At 46.8% G+C, this 27,413-nt stretch overlaps 1 protein-coding gene across 1 annotated transcript in view; it reads right to left on the bottom strand.

Annotated features, from left to right (window-relative positions):
* Positions 1–5,853: 5,853 nt before the first annotated feature.
* Positions 5,854–27,413, bottom strand: part of LOC123361647 (coagulation factor V-like) — a 71,687-nt gene continuing 50,127 nt past the window's right edge. The window contains exons 16-25 of the mRNA XM_045001689.1: positions 25,280–25,490; positions 22,819–22,992; positions 19,592–19,708; positions 18,342–18,413; positions 16,541–16,635; positions 13,952–14,107; positions 12,386–12,530; positions 9,223–9,371; positions 8,032–8,214; positions 5,854–7,191 (exon numbers count right to left, since the gene is read on the bottom strand). Coding sequence (XP_044857624.1) covers positions 7,045–7,191; positions 8,032–8,214; positions 9,223–9,371; positions 12,386–12,530; positions 13,952–14,107; positions 16,541–16,635; positions 18,342–18,413; positions 19,592–19,708; positions 22,819–22,992; positions 25,280–25,490 — 1,449 coding nt within the window. The 3' untranslated portion in view covers positions 5,854–7,044. The remainder of the gene's footprint in view (positions 7,192–8,031; positions 8,215–9,222; positions 9,372–12,385; positions 12,531–13,951; positions 14,108–16,540; positions 16,636–18,341; positions 18,414–19,591; positions 19,709–22,818; positions 22,993–25,279; positions 25,491–27,413) is intronic.

Raw genomic sequence — 27,413 nt, 5'->3', positions numbered from 1 at the left:
TTTTTAAATCTAGCAATAGTCTAAGTTCCAAAAGTATTTTCTTTCTTTTTGTTTTTAATAAAATTTACCTTTTTTAAGAACAGGATTGGGTTTTTGTGTCCAAAGAGGTTTGTGTATATGTTGTTTAATTAGCTGGTGGCAACAGCTGATTTCCTTCTCAGCTCTTCCCCCCTCCGGGGGGTGGGGAAGGGGTGAAAGGGCTTGAGTGTACCCAACAGGGAGGAATTCCCAATTGCGCCTTCCTGGGTCCAAAGGGTTGGGTTTTTTTGCACTTTGGTGGTGGCAGCATCTACCCATCCAAGGTCAGAGAGAAGCGGTAATGTTGGGAGTTTAATACAAGCCTGGATTGGCCAGTATTCATTTTTAGAATCCTTGCGGGCCCCCGCCTTCTGCACTCAAAGTGCCAGAGTGAGGAATCAGCCTTGACAAACCCTTTCCCAACATTTTAACATGTAGCATGAGGCTTACCAGGGAGACTGTTTCTACATTGTGTCATATGAATCCTGGCTGTCACACCGAGCTAGCATAATGAATGTGTGATGCTGTCTGTTGGGATCCACCTAAAGTGTATGCTGGTAATCTCCTGAGCATATCCTTGTGAATAATATTTTATATAAACAAATACATCATATAACATAAAGAGGATATGACAGGATACATCACCTGGTTCAACATGAAAATGGGAGGAAAGTTGCCAAGTGTAAATTGATGTGATTTTGAAGATAAGAACTTCAGTACAGGTGGAAATCCAAGGGTATTCAGTATTCTGGCCATAACCCTTTAAGAGTGTAGGGCTCAGTTGTGATCTCAATTACACCCATGTAGTTCACACTGAAGTCATGGGGAGTTGAGTGGACATATTGGAAAGCACAACCAGGTCCTTGAATTTCAAATGTGAAATTCACTTCACCCATATATAGTGCAAATAATTGGGTGGGGAAGGTCACAGACTTAGGGAGGCAAAAATCTGCCTCCAAGCCTGAAGCCTGGTGAATGTAGTGTAGCTCTCCCCGACTTGCTACTGTGCCAGGCCCTCTCAAATGGATCTACATAGATGTTGGATCCCATGGCCCCATCCCTATCTCACCTCTGTGCTGGGCTATGTGGCTGCACAGAGGAACCCAGGGCCGGTGCAACCATTTAGGCGACCTAGGCAGTTGCCTAGGGCGCTGGGATTTGGGGGGTGCCATTTTCTTCGACAGCAACCGCGGCGGCCAGGTCTTCGGCTGCCCCGGTCGCTGCCGGCATTTAGGTGGAGGGAGCTGGGGCAGGGGAGCGCGGGGAGGGCCGCCTGCAGCAAGTAAGGGGGTGGGGGACACGGCACGCAGGGGAACTCCCTGCCCCAGCTCACCCCTGCCCTGCCTCCTCCCCGAGCACGCTGTGGCTGCTTCACTTCTGCTGCCTCCCAGGCTTGCGGCGCCTAAGCTGATTGGCGCTGCAAGCCTGGGAGGCAGGGCCGGCTCCAGACCCCAGCGCGGCAAGCACGCGCGTGAGGCGGCCCTTTCCCGGGGTGGCGGCAGGCTGGGCCGGCGGACCTGCCGCAGTCATGCCTGCGGGAGGTCCACCGGAGCCCCGGGACGACCGGACCTGCCGCAGGCATGACTGCGGAGGGGGCGCTCGTCCCGCGGCTCCAGTGGACCTGCCGCAGGCATGACTGCGGACAGTTCGCTGGTCCCGCGGCTCGGCTGGACCTCCCACAGGCATGCCTGCGGCAGCTCAAGCGGAGCCGCCGGACCTGCGAAACGTCCGCAGCTGCGGGAGGTCCAGCCGAGCCGCGCGACCAGCGGACCCTCCACAGTCATGCCCGCGGGAGGTCCGCTGCTCCCGCGGCTCCGGGGCGCCTCCCGCGCATGACTGCTTGGGGCGGCCAAAAAGGTAGAGCCGCCCCTGCTGGGAGGCGGGAGAAGTGAAGCAGCCACGGCGTGCTTGGGGTGCTCGTGCGCGGAGCATGGGTGAGCTGGGGCGGGGTGAGCTGCTGCAAGGGGGGCACCTCAGGGTGGAGTGGGGGAGCTGCCACGGGGGAGGAGGGCGCCTCAGGGTGGGGGCGCAAGGTGGAAGTTTCACCTAGGGCGCGAAACATCCTTGCACCGGCCCTGGAGAAACCTCCACACTCCCCCTCCTCCCCCCGCAAGCGCAGGGGCTGCCTAAACTTCCCCATGCCACCCCACCAGCACCTTGATATAGGGCTTCAGTGCTGCAGAAGGCCTTCGGGTGACCCTGCACACCAGGGTGAATTTAATCTTAAGTGTTCGCTGTGTGAGATGTTGAACTAGGTCAGCCCAGAACTTGGCAGAGCTTGTTCAGCACTCACATGGTTTTAAACAATTCTCAGAAATTGCTGCAGGCCTATTGGAAGGCAAAATCACATCAGCCCATCCTGGTTCCATCTTGTCTAGTGCTCTTAGTAACTAAGCAGCATTTCTTGTCTGACATCCAGGGTGCAATCACCCCTAGGGGATGTTCTTAGTTAGCATGAAACCTGAATAACTCATATGAAAGCACAACGCTGCAAGAGGGACAACAACAACATAGTTGTAACTTGCATCTTACCCAGTTCATGAACTGCTTCTGGGTTCATTGAGAAGTACATTAAAGGGGAGGCTGTCAAGTTTAGGTCTGTGGTTTACAGCAAGGATTTACAACAAAATCTCACATGTGCAGACACGTTCTCCTGAAATGTCTCTCTAGAAGTTGTCACTACAAAGATTTTTGTATTTAAAGCGTCCTGTGCACCGTTGTGAACCAGTACACAACAAAACTCAGCTAAAAAAGTGAAATGAACTATAAACAGAAAGACAACGTGGGTGAGGAAATAGCTCTTTATTGGATCAACTTCTGCTGGTGGTAGGTGCAAGCTTGCGAGTTACACAGAGCTCCTTGTCAGGTCAGGGGAAGGGAACAGAGGGTCTGAGCTAAACAGAAGTTAGAACAGATTGTTAAGCAGAAGGGGTAACACATGTTGGAGGTGATCACTTGAAAAGAATGAGCAGTTAGGAGCTAGATCAGGGGTAGGCAACCTATGGCACGCATGCCAAAGGAGGCACTCGAGCTGATTTTCAGTGGCACTCACACTGGCCGGGTCCTGGCCACCAGTCTGGGGGGCTCTGCATTTGAATTTAATTTTAAATGAAGCTTCTTAAACATTTTAAAAAACTTATTTACTTTACATACAACAATAGTTTAGTTATATATTATAGACATATAGAAAGGGACCTTCTAAAATATTAAAATGTATTACCGGCACGCGAAACCTTAAATTAGGCTTTGGCTACACTTACACTTCAAAGCGCTGCCGCGGCAGCGCTTTGAAGCGCTAAGTGTAGTCAAAGCACCAGCGCTGGGAGAAAACTCTCCCAGCGCTGTCCGTACTCCACATCCCTGTGGGGAATAACGGACAGCGCTGGGAGCGCGGCTCCCAGCGCTGGGGCTTTGACTACACTGGCGCTTTGTAGCGCCGCAATTTGCAGCGCTGCAGAGGGTGTGTTTTCACACCCTGCTGCAGCGCTGCAAATTTGTAAGTGTAGCCAAGCCCTTAGAGTGAATAAATGAAGACTAGGCACACCACTTCTGAAATGCTGCCGGCCCCTGGGCTAGATTGTTATGCATAAAGTGTTTGAAATGGGCAATTAAGGAGAGCAGGCAGTGAGGTGTGTCACAAATTGTTGCAATGCGCCATAAAACCAGTGTCTATGTTAAGCCCAGGGTTTTGAAGGTATTGTGCAACTTTCCTTTGAGGACAAGTATTGAAAGATCAGTTGTGGAGTGATCGCTTTGTGAAAAGTGTTCACCACAGGTGATGTGATGTTTGTGTCTTTTGTCATTGTTCTGTGTGAGTTCATTTGAGAGCATAGTGATTGTCTGGTTTCATCCACATAGTTGTTATTGGGGCATTTGATGCACTGTATGAGGGGCACCACGTGTGTTGATAAGCATGTGTGGGGCCCATGGATCTTGAAAGGTTTGTTGAGGGGGTGCTGATCATTGTAGCAGTGGATATACATCTACAGGTTTTACATCTGTTGCGCAGGCAGGGCCTGGTGCCCCTCTGAGTTGATGTATCCTAGTCTGTGGGGAATTTGCTTCTGATGATGAGCTTGCCAAGAGTAGGGAGTTGTTTGAACGCCAGAAGAGAGGGTTCAAAAGAAGATTTTTCAGGATATCAAAATGCTTAATAATCTGTCTCAACTTGTATTTAGTTCACTCTGCTTCCTGGCCTGGCGTCCTGGCCAAATTTACCTAATTATTTTCTGCCTACCCAAAATTCCCCCTGCAGTGCCGTGTTGCTTAAGGTTATGTCATGTGAAGTGCCCCAGGGCTTTCTCAGCTTTGCTTCTATTTAAAGTGCATATGAGGAGGCTTCTGGGAGGGTTAGTAAGGAGACATGGTCAACATTGTCTCTAATACACTGGTCATACCTAGCTCTATGTCTCCATAACATTCATTTCTTGCTTTTGTAGTAAATAGTAACATACATAAGGCAGCAGGAGAACACTTCAATCTCCCTGGACATTCTATAACAGATTTAAAAGTAGCCATACTTCAACAAAAGAACTTCAGAACAGACTTCGAAGAGAAACTGCAGAACTACAATTCATTTGCAAATTTAACACCATTAATTTGGGCTTGAATAAGGACTGGGAGTGGCTGGCTCACTACAAAAGCAACTTTCCCTCTCTTGGTATTGTCACCTCCTCATCAATTATTGGGAGTGGACTACATCCACCCTGACTGAATTGACTGTCAACACTGGTTCTCCACTTGTGAGGTAACGCTCTTCTCTTCATGTATAATAATGCCTGCATCTGTAATTTTCACTCATGCATCTGAAGAAGTGGGGTTTTTACTCAGGAAAGCTTATGCCCAAATAAATCTGTTAGTCTTTAAGGTGCCACCGGACTCCTCGCTGTTTTTGTAGATACAGACTAACACGGCTACCTTCGGATATAAAATGATGTGGTCTAAATTAGCTATTGCCACCCAAGAAGGATCATTGTGCATAGTTGTCTCAAAAACATCCACTCACTGTGCAGCGGCAGTCAAAAAAGCTAACAGAATGTTAGGAATCATTAAGAAAGGGATAGATGATAAGACAGAAAATATCAAATTGCCTCTATATAAATCCATGGTATGTATGCCCACATTTTGAATCTTGCTTGCAGATGTGGTTGCCCCTCTCTAAAAAGATGTATTGGAATTGGAAAAGGTCAGAAAAGGGCAACAAAAATGATTAGGGGTATGGAACAGCTTCCATATGAGGAGAGATTAATAAGACTGGGACTTTTCAGCTTGGAAAAGAGATGACTAAGAGGGAATATGATAGAGGTCTATAAAATCGTGACTGGTGTGGAGAAAGTAAATAAGGAAGTATTATTTACTCCTCATAACACAAAAATGAGGAGTCACCAAATGAAATTAATAGGCAGCAGCTTTAAAACAAACAAAAGGAAGTATTTCTTCACACAACCTGTGGACCTCTTTGCCAGAGGATGTTGTAAAGATCAAGACTAACAGGGCTCAAAAAAGAACTAGATAAATTCATGGAGGATAGGTCCATCAGTGACTATTAGCTAGGATGGGCAGGGATGGTGTCCCTAGCCTCTGTTTTCTGGAAGCTGGGAATGGATGACAGGATGGATGACCTGATGATTACCTGTTCTGTTCATTCCCTCTGGGGCACCTGGCATTGGCCACTGTTGGTAGACAGGATACTGGGCTAGATGGACCTTTGGTCTGACCTAGTATGGCCGTACTTATGTTCTTGAGACAGGTTCATCATATAGCAGCCTTGTTAAATCTCAGGGCACTTCTGGATACCCAGGTAGAAGCTGTGTGGCCAAAAGTGCTTTTTCCCCCCCCCCCCCACCAGTGTCTGGCAAGAAAAGCGTGACCCTTGCTACACAGTAATCCATGCCATCACCTTGGGATCTACAAAATGTGACAATAGGAGATCACCCCAAATCTGGAGCTGGTATAAAGTGTAGCTGCTCGATTATTAAGTATTTTCATGACAAGAGCATGTCACACGGGTGCTCTGCTTTATCAACAGACAATAGGTGTGGCGCACCCTACAGATTTCCATGGAAAGAGGCTATTGAGAGGGCTACACAGAGAGCAAATCTGGGCTCAGGATTAAGCCCAAGGTCCCTGCCCTCAGGAGATTTAATCTAAAATTAGGCCAGGACCAGGACAAAAGGAGAACAGACCATTGACGGTGAATGGGGGAAGAAGACAGCGATAGAGAAATGGAAGGAATGCATTCAGGTGCACAGATTCCCATGAAAAGGGGCATGTCAAAGTTGCATTCTTTGTGGATTTGATGTTTGTTGCTTTCTCTTTTTAAGGGTGGGGCTGCACTGCAGCTGGGACGGTGCAGGTGAACCGACACGTGCTAGCTCTGCTCCAGCCTGCGTGCTAAAAATAGCAGTATGGCTATGGCGGCTTGGGCTAGCCACCTGAGAATAATCCCACCTCTGCGTCCATACGTGGTTGGCCAGCCAGAGCTGCTGCCCACACTGCTGCTGGAGCACACAAGATCAAGTGGAGCAAGCAGCGCCAGCTCTAGGTTTTCTGCCGCCCCAAGCGGTGGGGGAAAAAAAAAAAAAAGCCTATTGGCGGAGCGGGACTTTGGCCAGCAGTTCAAAGAGGAAAAGGAGGACCTGCCGCCGAATTCCCGAAGACCTGGATGTGCCACCCGAATAGCGGACAGAGTGCCACCCCTTTCTACTGTCCACCCCAAGCACCTGCTTCCTTAGCTGGTGCCTGGATCTGGCCCTGGGAGCAAGCATGTCTCTACCCACCCGCTCTGGGAAGCACCGTCCCCGCTGCTGTGCAGCTGTATCCTTAATGTACATTTATATGAATGAAATGTCTGCCAGTGAAATTCTCTTTTAATTCACGTTGGCAGAACACTAAGATCCTTGGAGGAAAGGCACTTCAGAAGGACTAAAAATGACTACAAAATGCAGTTCTGCATAGTGACTACTGAAAGGTGTAAGGCTCCCAGACTTGGGAATCCTTTGTTCATGTGTACTCTGTGTCCAGCACCTAGGAAGGATCACAGCCAAAGAGTTCTACCCGAAGAGCAATGCTTCGATTCCAGGTTTTAGGAACAATGCGGATGAACCTGGAAAATATGGGTGGATTTAAGAAATGTTTGACCTGTCCGCTGCTGTCCTCATTCCCCACAAATACCTGAAAGTAAACAAAACAATGAATTAGTGGGGGAAAAAATTACCTTAAAAAAAAAAAAAGCAGCAGCATTTTTAATCTAAATGCTTCAAAGTTGCTGCATCAGGGCACAGGAAGGTGGACTGGATCACTCCAGTGGTGTATATACAGCCTTCCTCCTCTAGGTCACTGCTTCAAATCCAGTCAAATCCAAACTGTGGTCTGTGTGAAATGATTTCATGGTCTCTGTTTCTGTCTACATCACAGAAACCATCACCACAATTGGTGCTAACTGGCCCCTGTGTTGGCTGGGGATTGACAAATCTCCCCTCTCTTATCCCTAGATGTGGTCCCTGCAGGTCGGGGTTGAAGCACATCTGTCAAGGTGGCTTGGGGGATTTGTAAGTGCTGTACCTGCTGCGTGGATGTAGGGAGGTCTCAGCTCTGTCAATCTGGGACCTTCCACCAGCACTAAATTCACTTAAAAAAATTAAAGCAAAAAATATTTTGCACTGAAGTTTGGCAGAGGCTTCCATGTACACATTCTGTGCATTCCTTTGACATGTTCCTCTGTAAAAGACATGCCACTGATTTCATCCCAGGTTCAACGGCATTCCACACAAATTTAGCATCCCCTCCCTTTTATTGTTGAAAATTATTTACATCAGAAATAAAGAGCCATGAAAGGTGGTTCTTCTCTTATAGAGGATTCTAGAACTTCCTCCACCAGCATTTTAAATTCAACTGCAGGAACAATTTTTTGTGCCCCTCATTCTGGGGCTGTCCCTCATTTGGGCCTGGAGAAGTATGACAAAGTGCTCGGGATTCAGAAATGGACAGAATTCTCCGAGTTTAAAATGGTACCTTTCCCACTGAAGTGGACTCATCCATATAAGGTTTCCATTCTGTGCTTTCATCTCTGTAATGGATGACATAGGTTTTCACAAACTGCTCCATAGACATGGACTTGCAACCCTGGGTTGTGATAGCGGTTATCTTCTTCGCTTTGAGGAGATCAATCTGCAGCCACTGCTGGTTGTTGTTTGACTACAGTCAATACAAAGAGTAATGTGTGAGCAAATGTGTGTTTGTGCCAATATTAGCACAACCAGAAACTTTGCTCAATGACAGTTAAAGTTGTATGAAGACATCCAGCGTTCTCTGCTGGCCACACATCACTTTAATCACTGCAGATGATACACGCTGACCCTCCATCCAGCATTCACTTCCATCACCAACGCAGAATGAAAAGCAATACAAATTCATCCCTGGTGAATTAATGTAGCTCTTATAAAGCGCTTCTCATCAATCGATCTCAAAGCGCTTTACAAAGTATCATCATCACCCCCGTTTTACAGATAGAGAAACTGAGACATGGGGGGAACTGACTTGCTCAAGGTTATAGAACTGAGGCCTCCTGAGTCCCACTCCGATGCTCTAGTCACTAGGCAGTACTGCCGATCAACAGTAAAGCCAACAGAACTGCACCACATGAATTTGGCTCATAGGCCACCAACCTTCAGCACTTACTCATCCACTGAGTCTGAAGAGACCATTCCCGTGAGTAAGGGCTGCAGGGGCAGGCCCATCAAATTGAGCATGCTGGACCTGCTGCCAGTCTCCACATAGTTTCATTGCTTTCCACTTCACATTATGAAATTAGCAAATGTTCTTTTTTTTTTTTAAAGAAAAAAAAACCTCTTTGTGAGCATGTCACACAGGGCTGCCCAGAGGATTCAGCGGGCCTGGGGCAAAGCAATTTCGGGGGGCCCCTTCCATAAAAAAAAAGTTGCAATACTATGGAATACTATATTCTCGTGGAGGCCCCTGCGGGGCCCGGGGCAAACTGCACCCCCCTCTGGGCAGCTCTGATGTCACAAACCTCCCACTGGAAGGGAGCTAAGCAGGCTTTTCACAGGAGGACTGGACAGAACAAACCAGAGCACAGCTTGGAGGGGGCATACAGAGCAGGCACAGACACACACCAGAGCAGCAGCACATTCGCTAATGGCAGCAGCTTTGACTTAGCAGTTTTTTCTTTTGTTTGCTTGTTACCTTCGCTTGCCAGGCATTCACCCTCCCTTCCTGATTGAGACGCGCGAGGGAAGGCTCCCATGAGTTATACCAGGATTTCTTATAGGAAGAAGCTGTAATCTGAGCATTCTTGATCTCCCCATTTTCCATTCCCAGTGGCAGAGAGCAACCTGTAAAGAGAATAGCAGTAGGTCTCCATTTCATCTTGAGCAGCAGCGGACTAGAGGAATAAGCAACCGACTAGGAACGCCCGTTTCTGCCACTGACTTGCTATGTGGCCTTGCTCAAGTAATTGTAATCTCCCTTGTGCCTCAGTTTCCCCATCTTTAAAGGGGTGGGGGTAATGCAGAGTTGTTGTGAGCATTCATTAGTTTAAATGTGTAACGCACTCTGAAGTTGTGAAGTGCTCTCTAAATTCTAACTGCTCAGGGAGTGGCAGAAGAGAATACATTTGCAGCAGGGAGTGGAGCTCTCTTTGCCCAGTCAGCATTAAAACTAAGTCCAGCAGATCTGTGAAATAAAAGGTTTGTGCGTCTGCCTATTATGGGTGAGACTGTCAAAAGCACCAATTCTGAGCGTTTTTGAAAGTCCCACTTTGTATTCTTATATTGCCATTCAAATAAACTAACCAGGGGCTTGTTGTCCAGGGAACTGGGGAAAGGGGACCCACAGCCTCTCATTTCTAGGTTGCAGGTTTGAATCCAGCCCAGGGCAGGCGCAACTGCAAGTCACCCATGTGATGACTGTGTAATGGCTGTTGTGAAATGAGTTATTTCACACAGTCCTGTTCCTGTTGGCCATGAGCTCACATCACCACTTCAGGTAATGCTGACTGTCAGCACGCTAATGGCTGCTTTGTTGTTCTTGTCAGAAAGGCCTATGACTGAATGAGACATGAAGAGTAAACTCTGCTGCCACCCACTCCCGGAGGAAGTTTCCCCAGGTCTGTGTTAAGGCACATACATAAGGAAGTGTGCAGGAAGCTGGCACTGCCACTGATCATGCCTTGCCTGTTCTGTGGCTAAATAGAGAAAAGCCAGAGCTGTCAATCCAAATACAAAACACCAGTACTAAGAGTGGGCTTTTCAAAAGCACTGGATGGGAAAAGACCCCTAACTTCCACTGGCTTTGAAAGGGAGTTGGGTACCTAGATGCTTTTAAAAATCGCACCCTAAATTCATTAAGGCCAAGGATTTCAGAAGCATCTTGTGATTTTTGGATGTCCAACTTGAGAAACCCAATTTTCAGAGGGTGGGCAGAGCTCTGTCTGAAAATCAGGCCCCTTTGAGGGGTCTCATGGCAGGCACCAAAAATCATGAGTTTATTTAAAATAATAATGGGGGATTTCAATTATCCCCATATTGACTGGGTACATGTCACCTCAGGATGGGATGCAGAGATAAAGTTTCTTGAGACCTTAAATGACTGTTTCTTGGAGTAGCTGGTCCTGGAACCCACCAGAGGAGAGGCAATTCTTGATTTAGTCCTAAGTGGAGCAGAGGATCTGGTCCAAGAGGTGCATATAGCTGGACTGCTTGGTAATAGTGACTATAATATAATTAAATGTAATATCCCTGTGACAGGAAAAACACCACAGCGGCCCAACACTGTAGCATTTAATTTCAGAAAGGGGAACTACACAAAAATGAGGAGGTTCGTTAAAAAAAATTAAAGGGTACAGCACCAAAAGTAAAATCCCTGCAAGCTGCATGGAAACTTTGTAAAGACACCATAATAGAGGCTCAACATAAATGTATACCCCAAATTAAAAAACATAATAAGAGAACCAAAAAAGAGCCACCATGGCTAAACAAAGTAAAAGAAGCAGTGAGAGGCAAAAAGGCATCCTTTAAAAAGTGGAAGTTAAATCCTAGTGAGGAAAATAGAAAGGAGCATAAATACTGGCAAATGAAGTGTAAAAATACAATTAGGAATGCCAAAAAAGAATTTGTGGAACAGTTAGCTAAAGACTCAAAAAAAATAGCAATTTTTTTTTAAAGTACATCAGAAGCAAGAAGCCTGCTAAACAACCAGTGGGGCCACTGGACGATCGATCGAGGTGCTAAAGGAGCACTCAAGGATGATAAGGCCATTGTGGAGAAACTAAATGAATTCTTTGGATCTCTTTTCATGGCTGAGGATGTGAGGGAGATTCCCAAACCTGACCCACCCTTTGTAGGTGACACATCTGAGGAACCGTCCCAGACTGAGGTGTCAGAGGTGGTTTTGGAACAAATTGATAAATTAAACAGCAATAAGTCACCAGGACCAGATGGCATTCACCCAAGAGTTCTGAAGGAACTCAAATGTGAAATTGCAGAACTACTAACTGTAGTTTGTAACAAAACAGGAGTACTTGTGGCACCTTAAAGACTAACAAATTTATTTTAGCATGAGCTTTCGTGAGCTAAAACTCACTTCTTCGGATGCATAGAATGGAACACACAGACAGGAGATATTTATACATACAGAGAACATGAAAAGGTGGAAGTATGCATACCAACAGGCAGAGTCTAATCAATTGAGATGAGCTATCGTTAGCAGGAGGAAAAAAAACTTTGAAGTGATAATTAAGATGGCCATTAACTGTGGTCTAAACAAAGACTGGGAATGGTTGGGTCATTACACCAATTGAATCTATTTCCCTATGTTAAGTTCTCCTCACACCTTCTATGGGCCATCTTAATTATCACTTCAAAAAGTTTTTTTTCCTCCTGCTAATGATAGCTCATCTCAATTGATTAGACTCTGCCTGTTGGTATGCATACTTCCACCTTTTCATGTTCTCTGTATGTATAAATATCTCCTGTCTATGTGTTCCATTCTATGCATCCGAAGAAGTGAGCTTTAGCTCACGAAAGCTCATGCTAAAATAAATTTGTTAGTCTTTAAGGTGCCACAAGTACTCCTGTTTTTTTTGCGGATACAGACTAACACGGCTGCTACTCTGAAACCTGTAGTTTGTAACCTATCACTTAAATCAGTTTCTGTACCAGATAACTGGAGGATGGTTAATGTGATGCCAATTTTTAAAAAGGGCTCAATAGGTGATCCGGGCAATTGGTCTGACCGAGTAGGGCCATTCTTTATGTTCTTAAATCCTGGCCCATAGAAAAAAAAAGGCGGAGTGTATTTTTCTAAGGAGTAGAGGGGAAACAAGTACCAGTGAGTTCTCCTTGCTCACCTTCAACTTCGCAGCCCAGGAGTTCCATGCGAAGAGTAGGCCTGTTGTAGGAGTCAGTTGGATAAACCCTAATATACCTAACAATGATAGGTGGATCAATATGGTTGTCTTTTATCCCATGGGCATCTGAATTACCTTCAAACAACTAGTAAAACAGAAAAAAGCAATTAAGATTTCAGAAACGATAATGCTATTAATTCAAAGCAATTACAAGCTTGGTCCTGCAAACCCTGTGTCATGAGATTAAGTCTTTACTTATGCAATTTCAATGGGGCTACTCACATTATAGCAAAACCTAAAAACACATCATCCTTAGCTTTGCCTTACTATAGCATCCAGAGGCTAAACCAGGGACCCAGTATGTTAAGTCCAGTACAGACCCTTATTAGGATATTAATAGACAGACAACTAAGACCAGTAGAGACCTAACATGCATTAACACCTATCATACAAACACCATGACACACTGGGTATGGCCACACTACTGCAGCTACACGTGTAGCGTGCTGGGGCTGTACCAATGTAGTGCTGTAGCATTCACCCTTCCTTTGTCGCTGGAAGGGGTTTTTCCATCAGTGTAGTTAATTCTCCTCTCTAAGAGGTCGATGGAAGATTTCAGCATTTACAGTGGGGCGTAGGCTGAGCTAACTACATTGCACAGGGTGTGATATTTTTCAGAGCCCTGAGCAATGGAACTAGATCAATTTAATTTTTAGGTGGAAACCAGGCCTAAGAGTTGAGCTCCAGCTGGCAGGGGAGCAGGGCCGGCTCTAGACCCCAGCGCGCCAAGCGCGCGCTTAGGGCGGCATCCCGCGGGAGGGCGGCAGGCGGCTCCAGTGGACCTCCCGCAGACGTGCCTGCAGGAGGTCCACCGGAGCCGCGGGACCGGTGACTGCCAGAGCGCCCCCTGCGGCGTGCCGCCCTGCTTGGGGCACTGCAAATGCTAGAGCCGCCCCTGCAGGGGAGGAGAGTTTGGGCACAGATAGGAGACCCCTGGAAGGTGCTATATGGATACTTGGGTTGCACGTGTTAGGTAGCTACTGCTAATATTAGCAGTACTACTGTGCCAGGGTACCAGCATTGGGCCGCATTGAACAGGGGCATGAGTTCAGCCCAGCGTCCCACTCTCCTTGCACATGTGCTCAGGGGAAGGGCCGTGAGCCAGAAGTGGGGACAGAGGCCTGTGCAGAAGTGGAGCTGCACAACCAGAGTTACGGGGCTGGGTTGAAGCCCAGGCTGGGGAGATTCCTTATCTCTTATTACGATCCTGTATTCTGCTTTGTTATATACACCAGGCCAGACTAGTAAAGAGATTTAGGTGCCTCATGAAGCAGATAGGCATTTAGTGCGGTTTTCAAAAACCCCTTCTGGCACTTTGGTCCTTTGGAATTAGTGGGATTTTCCAATCTGCATCTTCATGCGCCTAAATACCTTTACAAATCTGACCCCTTATTCCTTGAAAAAAGCCCCTGGTGGCTGCCTGTGTGGTACTTTCTGCTGAGCCATCCCACCCGCTTACAGCTGCATAAAGCCGGGGAGGCTGTGGTGATTAACGAGCAGGCAGACCTTCTGTCCCCCAGTGCTGTTTCCTACGAAGGTGATCCACTTCCGTTTGTCCTTGCTGTAAGTCACAAAGAACTCTTTGACATACAAGGACTTCATCAACTGCTTGGCTCCCTGCGTCTGTATCCCTGTGATCAGAACTTGCCTTTGCAGGTCCACCTGTAAAACAGCAAGATACACAAACTGTAAGAAAAGCTGCACCGTGAACCTAATTTCATCTTCTGGCATCTAGGGTGTGGGGCCTGGCCTGCATTTAGGCACTCAGAATGGCACTTCCATGCTCAAGATGGGTAACAGGGTGTCTAAGCTGGTGCAAAAATCCAAATGAGGAGTTGTGTCCTAACCTATTTTACTGAGGTGTGTATTTACTTGTAGACACCTTTGGGGTGCCATCACCACAGTATCTGAGCACCTGACAAACATTAATGAATCCATCCTCACAGCGTCTCTGGGCGATGCAGTGGAGTGTTGCTATCTCCACTGTACAGACGGGGAGAGCGAGGCACAGAATGGGTAAGGCTACATTTCCAAAGCAGCCTCTGGTTTTGAGCATCCAGCCTGAGATAACCAGCGCTTGTTTTTTGGGGATGTTGAGCCCCCACAACTCCAGCTGAAGCCACCGGCGGCCATAGTGCTCAGCACCTTTGAAAAATTAGAACCTGCTGTCTCCAGCTGGGCACAGAAGCACCCTCCAAAAAAAAAAAAAAAAAAGTCAAGGAACGTTTGAAAGTTTTTGCACATGGTGATTGTGTAGCAGAGCTAAGGTCTCCTGATTCCCGGGAGCGAGCGCCTTCACCAGAGGACCCTTCCTCCCCCTGGGGCCTTCTGATGCAAACAGTGAAAAGGTCAGTGATGTTGTTTACTAGAGAAGCTGTGCAGGAAAAGAAAGATGCTCTTTCTGCAACTGATCAGAATTCCGCCCCCCCGCAATTATTTTAAAGGGAGTTTTCAGCCCCACTTCATCAAGCACAAATGGATTATTTCTCTCCCCAAGTTTTCTGCCCTTATAAAAGAAAATTATTTCCATGGATTTCAGGGGGATTTGGAAGGCATCTGTAACCACAGACCCTGGTTTCTACTGAGCAAGTCACATGAGAGCCATTAACTCCTTCACAGCTCCTGGACGGTTTTTGTGTATTTTTAATAAATAAATGATGTTGACTATAATCACTTCAAATGTGTTGGGGGGAAGGAAGAGGAGAGGAAAGGTGTTGGGCTCGGGGGAGAGTGAAGACTGTTATTTATCCACCCAACATGGGCAGTGACAGGGCAAGCTTCCCCCAGGCTAGCCCACCAACATGCCTCCTCCCTGAGCCGCAGGTGCCATCCCCAGGGCTCACAGGGGTGTTCAGTCTCCATGGCCCATCCAGTCCTTGGTCTCTCTTCTGAGAGTCCCAGCAAGGGGGCCAGTTAGCACTAGTTTTGGTGGGAGAAGAGATCGGTTTGTGATGTGGACTGAGAACATCAGCTCATTATATACCGGTCTCTGGATTAAGGCTCATACTGCTGTGATTTTCTGGCTCCAGCAAAACCAGGCTGGATTCAGACAAGCGACATTGCAGAGAAAGCCAGCTCATCCTGTTATCTATCCTGTGAGCTGTCAGGTTCCTCCTTAGCAGCAGTTTTAATTGAACATCCATAATAACCTGCAGCTGCTTATAGAAAGTGTCTCTTTGATCCAGTAAGATGAGCGAAGAGGCAATTTTTAGAGGAGATAGGCTTAGCACAGCTCTGACTGGCTGAGCAAGGAGTCTAGGAGGCTCCCATCTGCCACACCTGGCAAAGCAGCTGCCTAGGGATCACTCATGTCCCATTTAAGAACATGAGCTGCAGTGGCATGCAGGACATACTGTCTGTCAAGCTACAGAGAGTGGGGGCCTGATTTTCAAAACAGCTCAGCTACCAGTTAGGCACCGAAACAAAGTGACCAGATACTCAGAAGTACTCCGCACCCAGAAGTCTCCACTCTTGAACATCTGGCCAACTCTTTATGGGCCTAAGAGGTCATTGAGCTTCTCCAAGATCCTGGCCACTTGTTCTGGGGTATCTGGAAAGCCACCAGAAGCTGAACAGGAAGAGCTTAAAGTACAAAACAACTTGTAATGCACTAATCACCCCCACCCCATGTAACAGTTTGTGTAGTGAAGTAGAAAGCAGATGTCCAACCCACAACTAGACTGGAGGATTAGCTGGTCACGCAGCAAGGAGTGGGTGAATACATGTACACATTGAGAGACGGGGACAATAAAAGGACAAGCTGTTTATCTACAATATGATTATACCCTGGGCAGCGGCACGGCAAAATTCTCCGCAATTCCCCCCGATAACAGGCCATTATCCTGACACAGTACTGGGGCTGTGGCTCAGCATTCACTAGAAGAGGAGCGTGTGACCTACTGAATCACCAGTACCACTTCCTCCAACACCTGAGTTTTCCTGGGCAGCCTCTTTGGGAAGGTCTAGTTATAGTTTGACCTTGTTTAACACACGAGACCAAAAATAATCCCAGCATGTGTGTGGTGGTGTAGCTGCAGGCATCAGCTAACCTGCCTGGACCTCACAGTGGGCGAGTATGTATTATACCAACCATACCTGGATCCATGGAAATTCACCTTGCTCCATGTCAGTGCTCCAAGCATTATATTTTCCAGCGTTGTTTAATCTAGCTAATTTAGGTTCCCAATAGTCTAGGTGGAAAAAAGGAACAAGGATATATGGTAAAAAATCAAGGAAAACTAGAAAGCCACTGGCTTCTCAGCATGCATATTTCAGTTCTTTTTTGGTTTGTCCTGAAGAAAGACTCCAGCACAAATACCTGATAAGCTGTAAAGCTGACAAAAGCTTCAGAGACACTGGACGTTATCAGCAAATAAAAATTCATTGATCTTTGAAAACATGGTTATAGTCAGAAAAGTGGCTTTAAAAATATAATACCTAGCGCTTTTCATCAGCAGCTCTCAAAGCACTTTGTAAAAGAGATCAGTATCATTATCCCCATTTTACAGATGAGGAAAACGGAGGCACAGAACAGTGATGTGATTTCCCCAACATCACCCACAGACTAGTGGCAGAACTAAAAATAAAACCCAGGTCTCCTGAGCCGCAGTCCTGTACTCTAGCCACTGGGAAACACTGCCTTCCATGGCACCCTTTTACTGAACATATTATTTCCTTTAGCTTTGTCAGCATTAGGAGTTGGAGTCAGATTACAACATGCAGCAATCAGAGCTAAACAGAGTTTGGTTACTAGCGGTGGAGGCAGAGTCAAACCACGCTCAACATTCACTGTAGAAAGCAACCCCTCATGAAGGGCACTGTGTTAAAAATCAGTTGTTTCTCTTGTGATAATTTTGAAATGTGTGTGACTTGATTACTTCTAAAGCAAATGCCTTCAGAGGCATCTGTCCCTCATAGAGGGCTAAATCCACAGGAAGTTTGAAGTCACCAAAATAAGCCATTTGTTTATTATCTCAGGGAGGAAATAGCATCTGAAAAGAGTATCCATCCATGGGTTTATGGAACGTTACCAAACTCTCCAGCAAAAGCTCACCTTTGGGATGGGAATAAGTGTGAGAAAAAGGATCCCAACATTGCTTGGAATGTCATTTTGCAGCATTTTACTCCCTTATAATGTTCATACACTGCACTTCTATCTCTCATTCCCCTTAAAAATAGCAATAAATTCTCAATGCCATTTCACAGCTGGAGAAACTGAGGCAGTGGGGGGAGAAGTGATGTGTCCAAGGCCACCCAGCAGGCCAGTGGCAGAGACAGGAATAGAACCCAGGTCTCCTGACAACCCTGTCCTGCACATTAGCCAGCAAGTAGAACAGGAGGAGCAGAAAAGCCTACCTCACTGTCAGAAGACTACAGTGATATTGGCCTGGTCTACATACTTAAGTTTTGCCAGCGTAGTTCTGTTGATTAGAATGGGTGGGGGGGGGAAGGAGGAGGGAGAAAATCACATCTCCTAGCTGACACAGTTATGCTGGCAACCTTCCCCCTCCCCCGTCCCCCCGATCTTCTATAGGTATAGATAATGCTGTTCAGGGAGGCAGTGTAGCTATCCCATCAGAACTCCTTCTGCCAGCCTATGCTGCATCTCCACTAGGGTGCTCTGCTGGCATAGCTATGCCAGCCAAGCTCTGCAGTGTTCACATGGCCTTGGGCTGCTCAGTCCTGCTCCGACTCTGGGCCTGCAGAACCGAGAGCTTTCTGAAGTCTGACAGCCTGTTAATTACTGAAATGATGCCATAAGACATTCGCATGTATGAAACACAGAGAGGCAGAGAAAATCTACAATTGCACTGCCTGGTGCCAAGTCATATTACTGAAGACCATGTCTGACCTTCTCAAATAATAAAATGTTCTTCTACCATGTATTTAAACTCACTTATGTGACGAGAAGCACTGATCTGTGAATCAAGTATAAGTCCATTCATTAGGCCCATTGGTAACTTGCACTCTAGAGAGAACACAAAAATGGCTGATTACTTATGAGCTGCATTCCATAACTTATCAGGAAAAAGAGGGTCAATTCAGAGTCATGTTTGAGGAAGTGGCTGGGCCTTTCTGATGAGGTCACCCTTTGTACCAACTCCCAATAGGGCACATTTGGGACTTCATCACTGTTAAAAAAAGAAAAGAGAGCGAGCGAGAGATAGAGCTCTGTATGCCCACAGGATCAAAATCATCTCTGCATTCAATTCCCTCAATTAAGGATTCATAGGTGGTTTTAGGGAATCAGCAAATGTAAAGTTAGTGGTTTGAATGTTATACAACACTTCTTTTAAATTCAATTTACTATAATCACCCCTTTATAATACAGCCATTTCCTCAATTCAGATTCTATTCCATCATTACTGTCTGTAACAGGTCAGACTCACCCCTGCGGCGCCTCCTGCTGGTGACTCTGGGAATTAGCTCATTCCAGCACTGGAGCACCCTCTGCAGGCCAGTGATCCACCTGTCCTCTGGCCCCGAGTCCCTCCCTGGACCCCGGTGCCCTTTTACATGGGGTGCTGCCCCCTGGCAGTAACCCCTTTCTCTCTGGGTCTCCCCTCCCCAGGGAACCCTCACCCTCTATCCCCACCTTGCCTCAGTATATGGCTACTGCCAGTCATTGTCTAGCCCCATGTCCTGGGGCAGACTGCAGTATCAGCCAACTCATCACTGGCAAGGAGGGTTTGGACCTGCTGCCTTGGCCTATGCCTGGGCTGCCCTCTGCAACCCCCAGTACCTATTAGCCCTCTGCTAGGCCGCAGCCTGGGGCTTTCCAGGCTGGAGCTTCCCCAGCTCCTCAGCCTTTCCCCAGCCCTGCTTCACTTAGGTCTCAAGCTCCCTGCAGCTAGGCCCTTCTCTCTCTGAAGGCAGAGAGAGACTATCTTGACTTCTGGCTTCCCTGGCCTTCTTATAAGGCTCTGTGTCTCAGTTTGGGGCGTGGCCCCAGCTGCAGCCACTTCCCCAATCAGCCCAGCCTAAAGGCTGTTTTCTCCTGCCACAGCCCCTTCCCAGGGCTGTTTTTAACCCCTTCAGGGCCGGAGCAGGGGTCCACCCTGCTACACTGTCCCATGCCCTGAAAGGGAGAGAGAACTTTTTAACTAGAATCCTGTATATTAGAATGATCATGATTAGATTCAGTACCTTTTTCTACAACGATAAAGGAGGCCTGCATTCCAGCTTGCTGATATTCCCCCACTTCGGTGTCTAAAAGCCACATGCCAGATTTTGGTGGTGTCATTTCAATAGTTCGAAATGAGCCTTTAAAAGAGAGAGGAGAAAAACAAATCAGAGCTAATCTATTGAAACGTTAGCAGGAGATTGGCTGAGACAGAACAGTAAGGCTGGATAAACCAAGGGCTATCTATCCTGCCCATTTCTGGTGGCTTGACAAAGTGAGAGTCTAATATCCTGCACCTATTGGAAAGCATAGCAGATCCCAACATCATTCTCCTTTTAATAAACAGGTTCTAATTAGAGACATGCGGGAATCAAAAGTTCAGATCTGAATCCAAACTTCACCGCTTTAAAATTTACCTTTTCACATAACCTTGGATGCATGCACATATTTTGTATAATACTGCATACACAGTATGTGCTGTGTGGTCATGTGGTGAACGACCTAACCTTTTACACGGATTCATGCTGTGGTAACAGTAACTTTGAGGGGCTGATGCTGGCCCCTGCTCCAGCCATGGCTCTGGCAGTGTGTAAGGGTTGTAAAGGAGCCACAACAGACCATGCACTAGAGGGGAATTCTCCATGAGTCACAGCCTTATGCTGCCCCCACCATCCTGACATGTTTTTAAAAACCTCCAGTGACGGGGATTCCACACCCTCCCTTGGAAGCCTATTTCAGAGCTCAGCTACCCTTAGAGTTAGAATGTTCTTCCTAATGTCTAACCTAATCTCCCTGGCTGCAGATTAGGCCCATTACTTCTTGTAGGCCTGTAAACTGGTCGGACTCACCCCCGCGGCGCCTCCTACTGGTTGCTCTGGGGAATTAGCTCTATTCCAGCCCGGAGCGCCCTCTGCAGGCCGGTGATCCACCTGTTTGCTACTGGCCCGAGTCCCTCCCAGGACCCTGGTGCCTCTTTAACCTGTAACTGGGTTTCCCCCTCCCCAGGGAACCCCCACCTTCTATCCCCACCTTGCCTCAGTGTATGGCTACTGCCAGTCATTGTCTAGCCCCACACTCTGGGGCAGACTGCAGTCTCAGCCAACTCATCCCTGGCAAGGAGAGTTTGGACCTGCTGCTTTGTCCTACCCCTGGGCTGCCCTCTGCAACCCACAGTACCTTTGGCCTATAGCTAGGCTGCAGCCTGTGGCTTTCCAGGCTGGAGCTCCCCAGCTCCTCAGCCTTTCCCCAGCCCTGCTTCACTCAGGTACCTTCTCTCTAGTTTCCAGCAGCCAGGCCCATCTTCCTCTGAAGGCAGAGAGAGACTGACTGGGCTCCTGGCTCATAGCCTTTTATAGGGGCCAGCTGTGGCCTGATTGGGGTGTGGCCCAGCTGCAGCTACTTCCCCAATCAGCCCAGCTTGAGAGCAGCAGCTCTCAAGCCCTGCCAAGCCGCTTTCAAACCCCTTAAAACCAGGAGCAGAGGTCCACCCTGCTACAAGGCCCTTCAATGGAAAAGAATTGGTCACCGTCCTCTTTATAATAGCTCTTAACATACTAGAAGATTGTTAGCAGGTCGCCCCCTCAGGTTTCTCTTCTGAAGACTAAACATGTCCAGTTTATTTAACCATTCTTCATAGATCAGGTTTGCTAACCCTTTCATCATTTTTGTTGGTCTCCTTCGGACTGTCTCCATTTTGTCCACATCTTTCCTAAAGTGTGTGCCCAGCACAGGTTCTGGCTTTTAATTTTCCCCGGTGGTGCTCAACCCCCACTCAGCCCCAGGCCCCACCTCCACCCCCACCCTGCCTCTTCCCACCCCCACTCCACCCCCTCCTCTTTCTGACACCTCCCCTGAGCGCACCCCAACCCCGCTCCTCCCCCTCCCAGCGCCTCCTGCACGTCGCGGAACAGCTGTTCAGCAGTGTGCAGGAGGCGCTGGGAGGGAGGGGTAGGAGTTGATCAGCGGGGGCCAGCAGCAGGCGGGAGTGGAGCTTAGCTGCTGGTGGCCTAATTTTTCTCCATGCCCTGGAGCACCCACAGAGTCTGCACCTATGGTGCCCAGAGTTGGACACAGTACTCCAGCTGAGGCCTCACCAGCGCTGAGTAGAGCAGGACAATTACTTCCCAAGTCTTACATACAACACTCCTGTCAATAGACCCCAGAATGATATTAAGCCTTTTTCACAACTGCATCACATTGTTGACTCATTTTAAATTTGTGATCCACTATAACCCCCAGATCCTTTTCAGCAGTACTACCACCTAGCCAGTTTTTCCCCATTTTGTAGCTGTGCATTTGATTTTTCCTTCCTAAGTGAAGTATTTTGCACTTGTCTTTATTGAATTTCATCCCATTGATTTCAGACCAATTCTCCAATTTGTTAAGGTTGTTTTGAATTCTAATCCTGTCCTGCACCCCTCCCACCTTGGTACCACCTGCTATTTTACAAGCACTCAGTTATCCATGTCATTAATGAAAATATTGACTAGTTCTGGACCCAGGACTGACCCCGGATGGACCCCAATGAATAAGCCCTCCCAGTTTGTCAGCAAACCATTGAGAACTACTCTTTGAGTACCATCTTTCAACCTATTGTGCACCCACCTTATAGTAATTTCCCTGGTTTGATTATGGGAATGTCTTGTGGGACTGTATGAAAAGCATTTTGATGGCAACAAAAAAGAGCTCTATTGTGATTATTAACTAGTTATTCATGGGCTCTTTCTTTTCAGTATGAATACTAAGCTTTCTAGCCACAAGTCTCCAAGCATTTTACAAAGGGAAATCAGTATTATTGTCCTCATTTTGCAGATGGGGGAAACTGAGGGACAGAGCAGGGAAGGGACCTGCCCATGTTCACACAGCAGGTCAGTGGCAGACTGCCTCCCACCTCCCCTATACAAACCTGCTATGCCTGATCAGGACATCAGTCCATGCACTTCATATCCCATCTCCAGCTTTGCCCAGTAACTTACATTTCAGAGGAAGGCAGCCTCCTCTCCAGTCCCATCTCCCCAACTCAATGAGGTAGATGATGCTGGGGAAGTCCTTTCCAACCTCACAGGAAATGAACAGCTAGTACCTTGCAACACAAGACTTGATCATCACTATCTTAATGGGCCCAAGCCAATTTCTGCTTCTGCTGCTCTAATGACACTGAATTTTAGTAGAGTCACTCCAACATTACCAAGTGTAGGGTTTAGCCTCATAATTATGAGTATAAATGACAAGACACTGAGCTGATATTTACCTGGAAGGAGAGGATAGACACCAAGCTGATGCCCAGGGACTTCTGTGAAGGTCTGACCATGAAAGTGAACCACGTGAATATCTTTTGACCCACCCATATTCAACAAGTGCCATCGGACCAGTTCATCTTTATACATCCTCAGTCCTTGCAAGTGATATCTGATCCCATTAATGACTGAAAAGAAAAATATTACAAGGGATAAAAAAAACTACAACCACACTCCAGCTGAGCGGCAATAAAGATGTCAACTAGAGTTGGACCAGAGGATACAGATTGGCTTCAGATCCAAATGTCCCCAAAGCCTGTAGAGTTTCACATCTGGTGTCCTGGTCCATGCCAATCTCTAGTGTCAACATATAACAAGCGAGAATGCTTTCTACCTTCCTGGTAGAAACATAATGAACAAAAGCCCCAGAAACTTTTGAACAGTCAAAAATAGATAGTGTTGAAATGTATCTGTTTGAACGAGTTGAACATGAGGCCAGCTTGATTCATATTAGGTTTGTGAGCCAAACTAACCCCCTAAAGCCTATATTAGGGGGGCCTACATTAAGTTGATTTCTCTTAAAGAGTCATTATCAAGTGTGTGTTGCAGCTCTGAAAATTTCAAGGGAAACCCCCCAAGGGTCCCTGCTGGCAGTGGAAAAAAAAGAAAACATGAATCAAGTGTTAAGCAATACCCAAATGTCTGCCTGAAGGTACGTCCAGACTACCTGCCATATCGGCAGGTAGCGATTGATTTTTCGGGGATCAATATATCGCGTCTCATCTAGACGCGATATATCGATCTCCAAACGCGCTCCCGTCGACTCCGGAACTCCACCGGAGCGAGCGGCGGTAGCGGAGTTGACATGGGGAGCCGCAGACGTCGATCCCGTGTCATGAGGACCTGAGGTAAATCGATCTAAGATATTTTGACTTCAGCTACGCTATTCACGTAGCTGAAGTTGCGTATCTTAGATCGATTCCCCCCCACGTGTAGACCAGCCCTAGGACTGCAGACAGCCTAAAGCAATAGCTCTGAGAGGTGTGAACTACCCACTTCATCTGAATAATGCACTGATTCTGAAATGTAAAAGTGATGATTTAAATGTCAACTTTGTTAACTATTTCACTACTGATCATTTTAGTGGAAACATCCAGCGAATGTGCTTATTCCAATCCCAAACTGCCTCTCATCTTCTCAGTTGGGGGATTTAAAATAAACTAACAGAGGTTCCTGTGTTGATTGCAATATTCATTATCATATTACATTCAGAAAAACTCCATTTTTCAAATTTAAATGGAAGTGCCACAGAATTCACAGCCTGCTGCACCTGAAGGCCAGAAAATTCAGAGACCACAGGATTTAAGCACTGCTTGCTGTAGAGTACAGGGGGCTTGAATATAATGAGACAGACTCTATTAATGTCAACAGATCTGACTTATGCCTGACTTTAAGGACCACATTTTAAAAACGTGGCTTCCATTTTTGTGTACAATCACTTATTCACATGAATAATAGCACTAACCGGCCAAGTTTCCAAAAGAGGTCTCCCATTTAGGCACCTAAATGAAGTGATCAGATTTTCAAAAGTGTGCATCACCCAACAGCTCTCATTGTTGTGAATGGGGGGACCTGCTGGGTCCTGAGCTCTTTGGAATAATTGGCCACTTCTTTGGGTACGTAGGTGGGAACTGGACTCTTCTGAAAAGCCAGATTCTGTTGTGGGTGCCAAGCACATCTGAAAATCCACCCCCTATGCACAAACTCCTGTCTGTGCCAATTAGAGCTGGCTGAAATCTGGATGTTCTGTTTCATGGGGAATTTCACAATTTTTCTGAAACATAAAAATGTATTTTTTGTGGGAAATATAATTAAAACTGATGCAATTTTGCAAAAAATTTTGGTGTAATCAGATCAGCATTTTCAATTCAATTGAAAACTGTTTCAGTTGAAAATTTTCTACCGGCTCTCCTGCAAAAACAAACAACCAACAGACAGACAGACAGACAGACAGGGCCTGTGCTATGCCTGGCTGAAAATTCTCTTGAAACTGCTTTTTGATGGAAAATTGATTGTTTTTAACTGAAATTCTCACAGAAAGGTTCCATGGAAAATTTCAACTTGTGTTGAAAAACTGAAGAATCGTGAGTTTATGGTTTTCAACCCAAAACTGAAAACTTCCTGTCCAAAACCTGAAAACTTAATTGGGGGGCGGGGAGGGGGGGACATTTTCTCTGGAAAATTTGAACAAAAACATTTTTTCTGTTTTTGTCAATATTTTCCAACCAGCTCTAGTCTATATTCATATTCTATTTTTATATGCACAAGGAATAGTGCAAAAAAAAAAAAGAGATGCATGCAAATGATGTATGCGCGCAAATAGACAAGTGCACCAAGAGAAGCTGGGTTGAGGTCTTTTTAATGCCTCCCTCTTCCCTCCCAACATGGATAACCGACAAAGGGAAACATTAGTACCATGGAATTTATGGTATTTTTGCACTTCTGAGGTCTTCTCACTGTAAGTCCTTTTGGAATGCTTATTGAAGTACCAGCTTTTCTCTTCATCAAAGACCATAAAAAGCAGGACAAACTCTCGGGTATCTACTGGCCTGTTGTTACTTGTACTGAGGGTTCCCTTTTGACAGATCAAGATTGGACCAATCAAGCCTGAGTGAATATCTTTCTCCTGGAAGGCAATAAATACAAATTACAAGTAAAAGGTAGGGTTTCCCAAAATACGTCATTAATAAAAATTTGCACATTCACAAGGGCTTTCATTTGAGGATTTTCCCTTACAACCAATTTACCAGGAACAGAAGTAAGGCCTGGTCTACACTAGGACTTTAATTCGAATTTAGCAGCGTTAATTCGAACTAACCGCTCAACCGTCCACACCAGGAAGCCATTTAATTCGAACTAGAGGGCTCTTTAGTTCGAATTTGGTACTCCACCCCGGCAGGTGGAGTAACGCTAAATTCGACATGGCTAGCTCGAATTAGGCTAGGTGTGGATGCAAATCGAACTTAGTAGCTCCGGGAGCTATCCCATAGTGCACCACTCTGTTGACGCTCTGGACAGCAGTCCGAGCTTGGATTCTCTGACCAGCCACACAGGAAATGACCCGGGAAAATTTGAATTCATTTTCCTGTCTGGGCACTTTGAATCTGACGTCCTGGCTGGACATCGGGGCGAGCTCCGCAGCACCTGCAACGATGCAGAGCTCTCCAGCAGAGGAGTCCGGCCAATCCAAGAATAGAAAGAGGTCCCCAGCATGGACAGACCGGGAAGTCCTGGATCTGATCGGTGTGTGGGGCGAGGAGTCTGTGCTGTCGGAGCTGCGCTCCAGCAAGCGGAATGCAAAGACCTTCGAGAAGGTCTCCAAAGCAATGATAGAGAAAGGATACAGCCGGGATGCAATGCAGTGCCGCGTGAAAATCAAGGACCTGAGACAAGGCTACCAAAAAGTCAGAGCGGCAAACGGACGCTCCGGAGCCCGGCCCCAGACATGCCGCTTCTACGAGGCACTGCATGCCATTCTAGGTGGGTCTGCCACCACTGCCCCACCAGTGACCGTGGACTCAGTGTTCCTATCAGTGGATGGCATAGTGAACCTGGACAGTTCCTCCTCGATGTTCGCCGATGTGGAAGATGAGGAAGGGTCTGTGGAGGATGGCGCAGGCGACAGCGAACACAAAACCGCTTTCCCTGACAGCCAGGATCTCTTCATCACCCTCACAGAGATCCCCTACCAACCCTCCCCGGCCGTTAACCCGGACTCTGAATCAGGGGAAGGATCAGGCGGTAAGTGCTAGAAACATGTAAACATTTATTTTTTATAAAACAGGTATAAAAAATAGAAATACTATATATAAAATTTTCAATGAAAAACTATATGAAAAGTAGGTCCACACATATAGGGATTGAACAATAATCCTCCAGGGACAATTCAAGAAAGGTCTCATTTAGGTCCTCGAAAAGCCTCCGCAGGAGGTTCCTGGGGAGAGGTGCCTTGTTGGGTGCTCCGTGGAAGCACACTCTTCCGCGCCAGGACATCCTTATGTAGATGGGAATCATCGCCTCTACAAGCATGGCCGCATATGGTCCTGGTCTCTGCAGGGCTTCCCTTAGCATCCGCTCTTTGTGACTCCGAGGGACCCGCATCAGGGTGATCTCGTTCATGAAATGCTGCATCTAATTAGGGCAATTAGTGTATTGTTACTGTTGTGAATGGTTGACTTTTACTTTGCATAACAATGACCCTCGCTTAACAGCCACGTGTTGTAGGCCACATAGGAAAAGCATACATTGATCTTTCCCGTGCACTGGCGGGAGTGGCTGGAAAAGGGTCAGAGTATGATTTCCAGATTGCCTTTAGCGGGAGGGCACAGCTATCCATTAACTGATAAGCAGAATGTACTGTAAGGCTTACCAGGACTGTCTGCTAGACGGATTCAGCTGTCTCTCCCCACTTGTCCGCTCTCCTGTGCAATGCCGCAGCCAATGAGAGCATATTCCGAAATCTCGAACTTGTCCCGAGATCTCGTGAGACTTGTTGCCCTGTATGGTCTTGTTCAGAGAAACTGACTAGACTGTGTTCACTGTTCGCAAA

The sequence above is a fragment of the Mauremys mutica genome, chromosome 1, assembly GCF_020497125.1.
Source record: "Mauremys mutica isolate MM-2020 ecotype Southern chromosome 1, ASM2049712v1, whole genome shotgun sequence".
NCBI classification, from domain to species: domain Eukaryota; kingdom Metazoa; phylum Chordata; order Testudines; family Geoemydidae; genus Mauremys; species Mauremys mutica.
Note: the sequence above shows the minus strand (reverse complement) of the source record. Positions and strands in the feature narration are given on the sequence as shown.